The sequence below is a fragment of the Desmodus rotundus genome, chromosome 12 (assembly GCF_022682495.2).
Source record: "Desmodus rotundus isolate HL8 chromosome 12, HLdesRot8A.1, whole genome shotgun sequence".
NCBI classification, from domain to species: domain Eukaryota; kingdom Metazoa; phylum Chordata; class Mammalia; order Chiroptera; family Phyllostomidae; genus Desmodus; species Desmodus rotundus.
In genome coordinates this window covers 99,588,983-99,602,986 of record NC_071398.1, presented here as the reverse complement: position 1 = coordinate 99,602,986, position 14,004 = coordinate 99,588,983, and the positions used below count along the sequence as shown (strand labels likewise).

The following is a 14,004-nucleotide window of genomic DNA, read 5'->3' as shown; positions in this document are numbered from 1 at the left end:
GCTTGGAGTCTAAAGACCTAATTAGGTCTGTGACTTCACTGATGGCAGCGACGGCTTCCTCCATCTCTAAAGGAAGGCTGGGTTGCAACCATATCTGGGCCCCGAGCCTCTAGCAAAGGCGGCCCAAGGTCTAATCAGACAGACGAGCTGTGTGAAGTCTTCGGGACTATTTCATAGCGTTGACAGGTGGGGCTAGGTGTTTTCAGCGTGGCGTACCTTGGGCTTGCATGGCGGTCCCCTCCCCGGTCCCAGTGGGCTCAGGCCTGTGCCAGGTGCAGAGTGAGGCTCCTGGGAAGGGAGGTAAGAGCCCATCATCTCTGAGACATTCTGTGTTTTGAGGGTGGCCGGTGACCCTCGGGGCTGCAGACCTGAGCCCGAGAGACAGAGGTCTCTGGGAGCGTGTTTGGTGGGACAGCTGGCAGGCACTGCCAGGCCCATGACGAATGTCCCCAGCTTCCTAATGAGCCTCTGCATGGCGCAGCAAAGCAGTTCCTCTACCAGGGGACGCCGCCTGCCACCTGCACCCACGCCCCCTCCTTCCGCTCGCTGCTGACTCACTGTGACTCACGGGCAGACACAGCAGCGCCCCATGGGGTCCTCCAACCCTCTCCCTAGCCTCATTCACCTCTTTCTTTTTTTAATATTGGCTCTTCAGATCACGGGCACATCTTTAAATAAGGGGGAAGCACAAATACATACAGCACTAAAATATCAAAACATACCCATTTAAATTAAAAAAAAAACACCTTTAATTCTCTGGGCTTGTTCTGGTTCACCCACAGCCGTGTTTCATCTCCTATGCAGAAAGCCTCCCGAGTCTTCTTCGGGTGTGTTGCTTCCCCAGTCCTGTTGCAGGGCCCAGGGGACAGAGCCCACACCTTACCCAGATGTGTTTTGTGCCCCAGTGGAACCTGGGAAGGGAGCTCTTCCTCTGAGGACACACACTCAGGAGAGAAGGGACAAGGGACATGTCCAGAAAAGCTGCAGTGCCGGCGGCCACCTCTGCCTTCCCTCGTCCACTCGGCCTCTCTCCTGTGCACGTACCCCGAAACGCCCGTCTTCTCTCTCGACTGAGGGCGTGTCAGTCTGAGTGACCCACGTCACTCTGCGGGGGATGACCCGGTCCCCTCCCTGCAGGTAACTTCATGAGCCCGTTACCATCTTTGTATTTTTGTTGTCTGTGGTTCCATCGCCTCCGGAATCACTGGTTTCCAGGGGAAATTGTTCTCTCCCCTGCAATCTTCGCCCTGCATCTAATCACACATGCCCCCAGCTGCGAGAAGCAGTTCCCATGGTCTCTGCGGCTGGTGGGCGGGACTCCTCGGGGCGGAGAAGCCCCACATGGGAGCTTGGAGGGAGAGACAAGGGCTCCTGCAGCACCCGTGTCTCCCGAAGCACCTGAGTGATGCTCCTTCGTCACCTTTTCCGTCTGAACTGGGGCCCGAGCAGGCAGGCTGGACCCAGGCTCTCTGACGCCAGGGATGCCCGCAGTTCTAACACTCAGCACCAGTCATGTGGCCTCCATCTTCAGCCCTTGGAAGCGCTGGCCCTGCGCTGAAGGTCCACCTGGCTCCTCCGGGATGGGCCAGAGCTGCTGAGGAGTCCTTGGCCAGGCCAGTTCTCCCCCAAACTGTGATGGCCACTGATCCACCTGCCCCTTCTCAGTTTCACTGCACATGGACGACTGATTTGGAAATGCCGTGATGGGCTTGGGGGGGTCGTCTGAGAATAGGGCATGGCATCCCTCGGAGAAGGCCAAGGAGATGCTGGAGAAGACACCATGGTCAGAGGTTGCCCAGGGATCCAAAGACAGAGAATGGACCAGGGTAGGAGGCGGGGACAGTGAGGCCGAGCATCCTCCAGTGGCTGGAGCCTACCACGATGGTGTGGGGTGAAAAGCTTTGACAAAAGCGTGTCTGAGAGACTGGAGACTGGGAGACGCTGTTGGCTGGAGTTGGGGAGTCAGGGCTGAAGAGTGAGACAAGAAAACGTTCTTCCTTGAAGACAAACGAAGGTGTAAAGCACATACCAACGTCTCACGCCTCGAGCGGGAGTCCGCAGTGTGGGCCGAGCTTAGCCGGGAGGTTCTTCTGTTGGTCTCAACGCACCCGTGTGCTGGCGAGCAGCTGGGTGTGGATGGGCTGTCAGAGAGGGTGGTGCGGGGATTGGGCCCCTTTCTGTCTTCACGCAGCGGGATGGCCTGGCTTGTTCACTGGCAGGTGACTGACTACAGGGTTCCCGAGAGCAGCGGGAGGGGACGAGAGCCCTATGCACGAGGATTTCTCACGTGTCTGGCGGTGACACACTTGTTTCGGGGCCACCGGCCAGATCAGATCACGTGGCCAATCCCAGGTTCAAGGGGTGGAGAAACGGACTGCACTTCCAGATGGGAAGGGAGGAGTGGCTGTTTTTTGCAATTTATACAAAATACCAAATCCAGAGGTCTAGCTTTGGGAGGCAAAACCTATCACTCAGACAAGAGTGGGCACAGGAAGTTCTCTTTCCTGAAAAGCAACATCCATCATCTCCCAAAGCATGGGAATGGCCGCCCGGTGAGGCTGAGACGCAGGGTCACATCTCCCGTTTGCCGGAATGGCGGAGCTCCGATGGTGGGGACGACACGTGCTAAATGTGGCACCAAACCCGGGGAAGATCACGTGGAGTTGGTGGGGAGGATGGCCCGCATTCCAGATGCAAGGAGAGCAGATTCTTTTCTCCTCAAGGGCGGCTGCTTCCTCTTCTTTTTCTCCCTCTTCCCTTCTGCATCTGTGCTGGAAGCACGTGTCACCTGATGAGAGCCTGATCAGAGTGGGGAGGGCGGCGGGCTCTGTGTGTGGCCCCAACCCATGGGGTGGCCCAGGCCGGGGGGAGGGGAGAGCCCTCATCGTCCGAGACTCAGGCGTGTGCCACAGAGAGAGGGAAAGCAGCCCCGTTCTCCGGACGGGAAAAGGAATACCACTGAGCCGGCTTCCCGGCAGGCACACTCTCTTCCCTTGAGTTCCCGCCCCTCGAGCACTGTCATTCAGAACCGCACACGAAGTCATTTCTGTGACTGTCCAGCAGGTCATTGTCACTGAGCTCGAGAAAGGCCTTCTGATTCTAGTGAAACAACAGCCGGTTGACTGTTGGCCAGGAGGTGGTGGGAATTAGAGGTGTGGTGAGCTGAAGCCATCTCCGCGGTCTGCAGGCGGCCTCCAGGCAGTAGCAATGAACCCTCTCTCTTCTCTCGGCGCTGCTGCACAGGGGGTGTAGAAAGGCGTTCGGAGGCAGAGGCGTTTTCCGGAGCTCGCGCCCTGTCGGACTTGGAGAGGCGTCCTGGCTCGGCTCCGCAGACTGGGCAAGAGGAGCTCTGTGGCTGAGAACTTCCCACGTGTGGGAAGGTTCTCGTGCGTAGTCGTTTCCACGATGAGTTTCTCAAGCAAGTTAGCCGGGCATCGAGGTTTGGAGTCAGCCTCCCTCATGCGGCCCCCCCCGTCCCTGGCCAAGGCAAAGATCGGCAAACCTTCCGAGGTGGCGGCCGGAGAAGGTCCCGGGCCCGCTGGCTCTTGGATGTGTGTCTTGTCCCCGTCACCCACTTCCGATTTCTAGTCATCCAGAGATGTCTTAAACAAGCTTCAGACCACCAGGGACATCCTGGTCGGAAAGTCATTCTGGAGAAGAGCAGAAAGAACCCAGCGTGAAACCAAAGGCGGGTTAAAGAAACTGGGGTGGTTCTGCGGGCGGAGTCCCCAACCTGTTCACGCCCGGCCCAGCCCGCTCGGCTGGTAGCTACCGTCCCTAAGTCTGGCTTGGTGCCGAAGCCAGCAAACGTCTGGTAGAGCCGAGTTCCGTGGACACAGAATAACAAGAGCTTACAGCGTCATACCCGCTCTGGGGACAGGGCACCGAGGACCTGGCGTCCCCGGAAAGGCCCCTCCCTACTCACAGGACGTGGGTCACTACATCTTTCTCCTGGGAGAGCAGTGAAAGACCCTGGGCTGTTTCAGAGGGATTAATCATCACATCGAAACCTTTTTCCGTTCCCGTTCTCTCGTATACTCTCCCCTAAAGAAAACAGCTGGGTTGGAATCGGGGAGAGAGGACGGTGGGAGAGGCAGGGGGACTGAGGAGGAGGCTTGGAGAGGGGGCGCAGAGGCCCCGGCAGCCCACCGTGGACATCTGTGATTGTCCCCAACGCTGCTCTGAGGTCCCAAGCTCCTATCTGGGGCCTGAGGGAAACAAGGGGCCCTCCTTGGCCTTTAGAGAGAAGGCAGCAGGGTCTGTGTAAAGCCCCTCACACAAGAGAGTGAACTGGGCTGGAATGGGGCCTGCTTCCCACAGACGGGGCACCGGGCCTCTCCACTCAGCGGAACGTCGGAGGAGGAAAGAAGTCGCAAGTGGTCCTTCTCCAAGAGCCGCGGCCACTCACCTTCTCCGGGAAGCGGACTCCCGGGAACTGGATGCGCGGCACACCCGTCACCCCGGGGCGGGGCGGGGGCGCGGGGGGGGGGGGGGGGGGGGGGCACATAGAGGCATGCGCAGCACCTTCTGCATGCAGGCCTCCGACGCCCGCCTAAGGCCTGCAGTGGTGATGCACCTAGAATCCTCCTAAATGCCTCTTAAAGCCGGTCGCTAAGGATCCAACTCGCCACCTACACCCCGAGAGGCCTGCCTTTTCCTGCGCTCAGGCCGGGTGGCGCCATACTCACTTCGCCTGTCCCGGGTAGAGGGAGCTGGGGAACCAGCCTAAGCGTTGCTGGAAGCGAGCCACCCCGGCTCCTCCACTGGCCCTGGCCCCTCCTGCGTCAGGGGGCCACCTGCTCTGCTCCCCTCATCTGGCCACCCAGCCCCTGGACGTGGCCCTGGTCACGCGGCGCGCTGCCTCACCTGCTTCTTGGCAGGCTCCTTCTTCCGCCTCTTCTCCGAGGTGCTGTGGCCGGACAGGTCTCGGCCGCGGTGGGACGGTGCCCGGCTCAGCTCGTGCTCGCTGTAGGGCGGCAACGTGTCGTCGGGGGTGTCCTCGTCGTCACTGTGCGGAGCGCGCGCCCGGTATGTGGCTGGTGGGGACCAGGCGTAGTAGGGGGCGCCGCGCCGGGCGGGCGTCTCCAGGCTGCCCCCGCGGCTCGGGTGCTCACAGGCGGCCGGCAGGCTCACCAGCCGCGGCAGCGGGGCGTCCTCGGGGGCCCAGGCACGCTCGGCATTGGCAGGGGCCTCGCGGCTGTGGCTCCGCGCCCCGAAGTACCGCTCAGGCGAGTAGTCCTCTGGTGGGCCGTCCCCAAAGAGACCCCCGCGTGCCCGCGTCTCTGCGCGCTCGAAGCGGCCCCCGGGCCTGGCGTCCAGGCTGCCATCCGCTCGGCGGGACCGTGCGCCATAGGAGTCCGCGAAGGCGGCCAGTTCGTCCATGGACACGGCTGGCACGCCCGTGGCAAAGCTCTTCCGCGACAGCATCTCGGACTTGGAGCGCTGCTGGCTGCGGAGCCGGGGACACGGGTCAGGCGGCGGGGAAGGCAAGGGACAAGCCTGCCTGGGCCAGAGCCCTGGTCCGAGCCTCCCCCACCTCTCACCCGCAGGGTCTCCCACGGTGACGGGGAGGCAACCCGACCCCTCATGGGTGTTAGGCATCCGGATGGAGGGGACAAACACATGTTGTGGTCCCTATTCCAGGGACTCCTGACCCTTATCTGTGACCTCTGGTGGACAGCCCCGGGTCACTGCTCACCCTCAAGCCCCCACGGGAGGTGTGGCTTGCAAGTGGCGCAGCTGTGGCTGAGGAGGCCCTGGGACACTCGGTGATGCTCCGACAGGCCTTTCCCTCCCTCCGGGCTGACTGACGGCCAGGCCGCCTCTTGGGCGCAGGCCAGAGGCCCCCCACGTGGGAGGGTCTACAAGAAAGGCGGTGGCTCCCGTCCTCCAAGGCAGAGGCCAGGGGAGTGTGCGGGTGCTGTCTGGTGGGAAGCGGCCACACGGAAGCGGCCCCGCAGCCTGGGCTCCCACGTTCGCTGGCTCTGTGGCCCTGTAAGCTTCAGTGTCCCCAGCTTAAAACGGGGACACTTACAGGACCTGCTTTTCGGAGTTACGACAATCAAATGCAACCATATGACATGTCTGGCCTTTAACCTTTCCTGTGTAAACGATCAAACAGGATGACGACGACGTGTGGGATTTCGAGAGGCCATGGGGTGAAATATATGGCAAAGGCAGGGAGGGGTTAACGGGGTTCATTTAAGGGGTCTAGAGCGCCCACCCCAGAGGGCCTGGAATGCCGACTTCTACACACAGCATCACAAGCGGTCCCTTGCTTAATAAATGTGGGAAGGGGGTGTTGTCATAGAAAGGGGAGGTGGCAGGGTAACAGAGGTGCCACCAGGCAAGAACAGCCTTGGGTCCACCTTGCCTCCTGCTCTTGCCCCTCTCGCCCAGCCCGAGCTGCCCCCCACTGCCCCCTGCACCTGTGCCTGAAGCTGTCCCGGTCCTCTCTGTTGTACTCCACAGCCGAGGGCCCCCGGCTCGCCCCGCTGCCGCCCCCCACGACACTTGACCAGTAGTCTGCGTTGCTCTCCAGGTCCCCCGACACTGGGAGCTGCTTGCTCCGCATCGGATGGTAGGGCTGGCGGAAGCTGCCGTCCTCCTCGTGCAGGGAGCTGAGTTCTGAGATGGCGTTATTATCTGCGGGGACAAAACCAGGCAGGACAGGGCGTTCCACGTGCTGGTGGTGGCAGCTAAGACCAGGAGCCTCGGGGCCCTACTGCCCCAGGGCCCCGATCCGGTCCTGCCCGGGGCGGGTGTGAACCCGAACTAGTGGTGTTTGTGTTCTTAGCTCGGCAGGAGCTGGCTCCAGCCCCAGGCTCCCTTGCCGACCGAGTGGGAGGCTTCTCCGTTCCTGCCCTTGGAAAACAACCGTTACTGCCCCACCTGGGGCAGGCTCCCAGGGTTTGGGCTGTCCGCACCAGCCACCTTCTGGGGCGCCACCGTCCTCGTTCAGACGTCTGCCTTCTCCTTGCACGATTCTGTATGAGCCGTGCTGACCCGAGGCAGGACGAGCCACCGAGTGGAAGGAGGCAGAAGCCCCAGGTCACAGTGTGTTCCTTACTGTCAGCTGAGTCCTGAGATGGGCCTTCTAGGCCAGGGGATGGGCACACCTCGCCTGTGCCCGGCCACCCCTGTGCAAAGCTCGTCTGGGAGCCTGGAATGGCCTCTCCAAATGGCTCCCAAGTCCATTTCCAGGGCCACAGGAGCCCCCTGCCCCTCTCCAGAGAGTGTTCCAGGTGTCTGAGGCCAGGTGGCCAGGACACCTGTTTGCAGGTGTGGGAAGGAGTGGGGCTGGCTGCACCCTGGCCTCTGGCCTCCGGGTGTGGCCTGGCCCCAGCCCCAAAATGTAAGGGGCTGCTCACAGCTTTCTTATTTCCTAAGGTGGCCTAGGGGACTTGTGCAGAAGCACGTGGGGACAAAGGACCAGAATGGAGATCTGGGAAGAGGAAAAAAACCTATTTATTTATAGAACTTCGAAAGGGGTTGAATTTCATTTTACTTAAGAAATCTAGTGACTCTATTTGTAATGTAATTCAAGCCATTTGTTTTCTGAAATCCCTCGGTTAGAACTTCAAAATATTATGAAAATCAACATTTACAACACCTAAGGTCTGGCTGTTGAGCGAGAGGTAAGCCAAGCCCGGGTGTGGGAGGTGCACAAGTGAGTGGGCCCGAGCCTCCCTCCGCCGCTCTTCCTCTGTATCCCCAGCAGCCCGTGGAGAAGCAGAGGGTTTTTGCTGCTCTTCACCCACACAGGGGAGGGCGGCCCTGCCCACGGTGGAGACACGGCTCCTCTCGGGTCCCTGCAGCACACGGGGCCGGCCAGGGATGCCACACAGTGTGGTCATCCCTGGTTTTGAATTATACTCTGATTTTAAACCTTTCTTTCTTCCCAGAGACTCCTGATTGGTAAAACCTAGACCCTCGCTTTTCTCGTGATCCCAGCGAAGCCCCGCTCCCCGGGAATCACACAGAGAGAGCTTTGAGGTGACTGAGTGAGCGTGAGGATGGTCCAATCACGTGTGACTAATGAAAATTCGCACGAGTGGCTCAGAACTCTCCCGAAACTTCAGGGACTCGTGGAGACTTCGCTGCTCTCCAGACAGCGAGGGCTCTCGCTCCCCCACTCCGCGGGTGGGCTGGCCAGGGTATGTGCTCCACATCTCTGCCCCGCTGGACGTGAACGTCAACCTCCACTGCTTCACAGGTGCCCGCCTCTGGGCGTCTCGGACAGGACAGGCACACGCTTTCCACCACGGGCCACACAGCACCTACTTTAGCATCTGCCAGCAGTATTGTCACGACTATTCAGCTCTGCCAGTGTAGGGTGGGCGGAGTCACAGATAACGTACTCATGTCCGTGAATTGGCTTGGCTGTGCTCCAGTAAAATTTACTTGCTGGAAGGGGAGGCGGGACACGGGTGTGCTGGGATCCCAGACTAAACCCATCCCAAGAGCAACCCCTAATCACAAGGAGCGGGGCAAGTGGGGGTCGCACGGACTAGCGACCCTGTGAGCCTGACCCTGGAACCCCCACTTCTTACAGGATGGGCCCCTCCCTCGTTGCAGCCTGACACCACGAGGTCCACTCTGGCATGCGGTCTTCAGGACCGCCCGATTCCGTGCCCCACCCCAGGGCTGCTTTGCGCTTCAGGAATAGACCCTCTTCGAGTCCGGGGAGCTATCGCCCAGCCTCATCTCTGTGCCTTTGTCGTCATGACAACCGGCCAGTTCTGGGAGAGGGGGCTGCCGTTCTGGCATCAGCACCGAGTCCCGGCAGCGGCGACGCCCCTGCACCTCCTTCCGCTCGGTCCTCTGTAAAACGAGGGAGGGAGATTCAGACACCCGCCCGTCTCTTCCAGCTCCAGCTCCAGCTCCCTACAGTCCTAGGAGCCAGCAGGCTGTGCTCTCGGAGCAGAACGTGCCATGGAGCCGCCAGGCCGCCCACCGCCCGCTCAGCACTTCCTTGTGGGAAAGGTCCAGGACGGGAGTCGGGAGAGCTGGGTGCTAGTCTCACTCGGTCACTTCCACCCTCTGGCTTCTGTGTCCTCATCTTTGGGCCAGGCCATCACCAGTGCCCCCCAGACATGGAGATTCCCTGACCTTGTGACCCGCCAGGCCCTGGAGGCCATTTTCATCTGGTCAGACCGGAGACGCCACCTACTTTAGCTTCTTCTCCAAGCTGGGGCAGTCACAGGCTGCCTCCACGGCCCCTTCTCCTTGATCACCGACTAGCTCCCTGCCCCCCTCCAGGGATCCATGACAACAGGGTTACAACCAGCTTGTCAACTGCGGGGACATCTGCATTCTTGACATTCCAATCTGGAGTCGGTCTTTTTATAGCTTGCTCGGTGGGAGGAGGCGCCATGCATACGGCTCACACAGGATGGATTTAGAACCGCAACCCGGGCGGACTGTGTTGTCCTTCGTCTGAACGAAGCTGCTCGAGGCTGCGGCTCACGGTCTCACCCCAAACTCCATCACGTCCCTCGTCGGTTCCAGAGGGACAAGCACAGTGACCTCACGGCCACTCCTGGCCAGTGGTGGGCCAGTCCATGTCAGACCTGGCTGGAGCTGCGTGTCCCCACAGCGGGCCATTTGGAATCGGCCCCGGAGAGCCCGCCACATCAGCAGCCAAGTGTGCAAGGGCCGTGGTGAGCGAGGGCTGGGCCGTGTCCCCCACAGTCTCTGTCTTTAAAAAGGTTTTCTGACAAGTGGAGCGGCCTCTTGTCTTGCCTGTCCATCTCTGCTGGCGGGCACTTCAGAGGGACGAAGGCCTCTGTCTCATGAATTCCCTTGGCTGTGTGTTCCGTCCTATTCCCTGGGGCCGCCCCACTCGGCCAGTTGTTTGGTGTGGGGGCCTTTCCTGCTGGAAAAACCGGACCCTAAGCTTCCACATGTGAGTCATTCTCCCGGGTCCATCCGACAGGAGGTGGTAGGGAAAGACCGTTTCAATAAGACGTTTCCACCCCCAGGAGTGCCGAGCCTCCCCGGCGACATGGACCACCCCACAGAGACCCAGCAGGAACCCTGGGGGGGGACACACCATGGCCCTGTCCCTCCCGCCAGAGCCCCTGTGTCCCTCCCTCCTGCACACTGGAAGCCACTCTCTTCGGGGGGGCCTCACCAGCACCTCCGCCAGTTCTGACCCTGAACATCAAAAGCTGCCCGCATTCGGTGCCCCCCACCCACGTCCCCTTTTGCTATGAATTCCTGCAGGACCCCGTGAAACGCGACGCTCACAGCGGCCTCGCAGCCTTCTGGCCGGGTCGAACTGCGCCAGCTCCTTCTCCACATAGTACAGCACCTTCATGGAGTCCCGCTCCTTGTCAGCCTGGATCCGGTAGCCTTTGCGGACTGTGGAGGGAAGGACAAGACGGTGAGCCGGCACGTCGGGGGCCGGAGGCCCTCGTTTACTTCACCAAGTACCAAACACGGTTCCCACGCACACAGCCACCCAGACACCCGGGAGGTGCCCTTTGTCACTCAGTGGAATGAAGGCCCAGCGGGTCACCCACTGAGTCCTATCGTGGGGCGTTTTTAATTGTTTGTTAACCCCCGCTTCCTGTCTTCCCACCTCCAGCCGCTCCACTTAAAGTGTGTCCCCTCGAACCTCGGGACTGTCCAATGACGTAAATACACTAGAAAAAGAGCGCTTTCTAGACTGAGGACCCAGGTCACCGCCTAGCCTGAGCGTCACGCCTTCCCTTGGGAGTGCCTGCATCTACCACACAGACCCCTCAGCCTCAGCCTCCAGTGGCCTGGGAGACGGGGTACAGATTCCGTAACCGGGGGTGCGTAGGAGCTAATGGTTTCGTGGCAGATTACAGGCTGTGTACGCGTTGGTACAGAAACGAGATGCTAAGACCTGTGCATCACTCAGCGGGGGCCCATTTTCCCCTTCAGCCGTTTCCTTTTAGGAAAGCGAGCGCCGTATTTTGGGCGTGAGCAATCCAGCCTGCTGCTAAGTGGTCGCGAGCAGGTGTTATCTTCAGGGCTTACTAAACAGCAAAATTAAAGCCTCAGACATAATCCCTCCTCCTACCTTGCTGTCCCTCAGGCTGTCGGGACAAAGGCTGTCGGGCCCCGCAGCACTTAAGTATCGGTCCAGTCCCACACCAGCCCCGGCGGCAGGAGAGGGGGGAGGGGAGAGACGGGAGGAGAGGGATGGGGCACAGAACACGGACGGTGACAGACAACATCTGGGGACACTGAGCACGTGCTGGGTGCTCATGGAGGGCTGTGTGAGGGACAGGCTGCCCCACTGGACATCTCGCCTCTCTTGGAGTCTCAGGTCACCGTGCGGAGGACAGACAAAGAGGACGAGAAAGAAGAACCCGGAGTAGGAAGGGGCCTTTGGTGGCGAGGGCGCTGCGGCCTGAGGGGTGGTCCTGTCTTCCCGTCTCCCGTCGGGACTGTACCAAGATACGGGAGCAGGTGACCCGACTCCATCATCCCTGTCCCCAGTGTGAGGTTGACAGGGCTGCCAGTGCCCCTGGCTCTCTGGCCTTGCCACCCTGGCTGTGGACAAATCCCCCCGGATGAGCCGTGTACGTGGAAGATTAAAATAGAACATTCCGCAGCCCTGGCAGTGAAGACCGAGGGACGCCCACAGGCGCCTGGGCTGGGGCTCTGGTTTCTACGTGGGAGCATGCTAGGCAGTCCACACTCCTCTCAAACTGTGGCGTTACTTAAAAAAACAACAAAAAACGAATCTCAGCACATGCCCTTCAGTGCCTCCTCCTCCTCCTCCCCGAGGTGACATCTGTAATCCTTTCGCAGAGGCAATTATTAGCAGAAATGATTTTATTTACCGAGCCACGTGGCCTTCCACCTCTGCACAGGCAGTTCGACTAACACGCAGTGACCCCACGGAGCTGCTCCGTCTGTGCTGCAGAGCTCCGGCTGATGGGTGCGGCACAGGGCTGGGGGTGCGGGCTGGGTGCCCGTGGACAGGCCAGCGGTTGACTGGGGGACCCCAAGTCGATGGTGAGAAGTCAACAAAGTCCAAACCAGCGGCACTGTCTGAGTTCTTTGTGATCACTGGGGGCAGCGCAAACGTCACCTCCTCTAAGGGGCTTCGATTTTCATCACTAGGGAAGTTCTATCTCTTCTGTCTCTGTCTCACTCCTAACTCACAAATCACTCAGTTTGAGTTTTAATCATGACCCTTCGTATATTCTAGTTCACTTCAAGTTATTTGTGTAAATGTGTAATCTTTCCATGGATTCTTGAGGGACAGGAATCATCATTCTGGGGGGGGGGGAAACAAACCCTGGGCCCTTGATTGACACATAGTAACATGTGGTGTTTGCAGAGCGGACCTGCAGCCTGGGGTGAAGAGGGGCCAATGCGTTCTTCAGAACGAGCATTTTTGGCCAAGCTTCCCTCTCTAGACGGTGGACACCCAAGGACGGGCACCAGTTCTGTGTTTATTGCTGCATCCCCAGCACCCAGCACAGTGCCCGGCACTTGGCGGACGTTCAAAACAGGTGTGTTCGTGTGCGGGAAGGAGGGAGTGGACCAACGAACGGATGGAAAGGCAACCAGGAACAGAAACTGTATCACAAGCGATTACACGGCGAGGCAGGGGAGGCCATGCAGGTAGGTGGCCGGGTGGAGAATTCTGACCAGGAAGGAGAGGGCTCAGATGGGAGCTTGAGGGAGCAGCAAGGGTTCAGTAAATTGTGATGATGATGATGATGATGATGATGATGATGATGGTTATTAGTATTATCGATGATGATCATTTCCTAAGTAAAGCATGTTTGTAGGCTTCAGAGAAGGGGCCGATTCTACCTGTAGCTGAGGCTTTATCTCTAGGTATTCTTAATATGTGAAGTGCCGTTATGGGAAGCTGTCAGTAGTAAGTGCTGAGATGGGGGGTGGGCAGGGGGGCTGGTCGCCCTGCGGAACAGTGTTGATGTACCGACTGCCCCCTGGTGGCGAGAGGTGGCTGCCGCTGTGAGCAACAGCTGGAAACCTCTGGGTTAGCGGCAGCATGGACCGGAGCTCAGATGGGGCTGTGTCATGGTAACAAATTCCCCTCCTCGCCACCACGAGAAGGACTGGATTATGTTCGCACAGGCTCTCCGGTCCCGAAAAGTCACAGGCACTGTTTGCAGCCTTGGACGGAGACAGCGGTTTGATCCTGGCGGGGGAGGAGACTCCCCGAGAGACCTTCCACTTTGACGGCTTGGCCACGCAGGCCCGTGACTTCAGGCCCTTGACCTAAATCCCTGTCATTTGTCAGGAAAGGACAGAGGCAAAGTATCGATCTTGAGACTTTAGAGGCAGCATCATTTGGTTCCAGGAGCGAAAAGGCCAGGCGCCATTCCCTTGAAACGGTGTTGGGTATTTTTTTCATCGTCAGCTCTCAGCCCGCTGCGTGGCACACTGTAAGGAGTTTCATTGTGCTGAGCACACTGGGGACTGGCCGTGTCCCCAGCATGCTCAGGAGCAGACAGAACACCAGCAGGCCCGTCTCGGTCCCTCGGAGCGGATGGGCCCTCCTCTCTCTGAGCCGGCCCGGCGCACAGTTGCAGAAACGCTGCTTTGCAGTTTTTACTCGTTTTATCCTCACGAATGAGCCCCTGGCAGCCATGCTGCTGGGCCACAAATGCCTGCCGGGAAATTTACTGGCCTTCGTTACTTTTTGAAAAATAAACAGAGTGGTATCTGGTTGACTTTTACTGGTAATTTGTCCGAAGATCAGAGAACTCTGATGTGTGGTGATATTTCAGTAAGGAATGTCCCAGACCGTTGGCCAAAGTCCAGCGTTTTTTGGGAAAATGACTTTTTTTCATTCCCGGCACCATTTCAGTTTAGGGTGGACGGGCGATTTACTCCCTTCTCAAGTTCAGCCTGGTCCAAGACCATTAGATGGTGCGGCCTCCCATGCCAGCTTCTCCTAATTTATCAGCCTTGCCGACTTCGGTTTTCCCGGAGACGGAATATAGAGATGTTCATTCTCATGCCACAATATGATTTTTAAAA

The 14,004-nt window shown here is 59.2% G+C and overlaps 1 protein-coding gene across 2 annotated transcripts in view; it reads right to left on the bottom strand.

The window, feature by feature from the left end:
* Nucleotides 1-739: 739 nt before the first annotated feature.
* ILDR2 (immunoglobulin like domain containing receptor 2) overlaps nucleotides 740-14,004 on the bottom strand; it is a 51,237-nt gene continuing 37,972 nt past the window's right edge. For both annotated transcript variants that reach the window (XM_053916119.2, XM_053916120.2), the window contains 4 exons: nucleotides 10,252-10,365; nucleotides 6,429-6,645; nucleotides 4,867-5,449; nucleotides 740-3,650 (listed from right to left, as the gene is read on the bottom strand). In XM_053916119.2, the coding sequence (XP_053772094.1) occupies nucleotides 3,615-3,650; nucleotides 4,867-5,449; nucleotides 6,429-6,645; nucleotides 10,252-10,365 (950 nt within the window). In that variant the 3' untranslated portion in view covers nucleotides 740-3,614. The remainder of the gene's footprint in view (nucleotides 3,651-4,866; nucleotides 5,450-6,428; nucleotides 6,646-10,251; nucleotides 10,366-14,004) is intronic.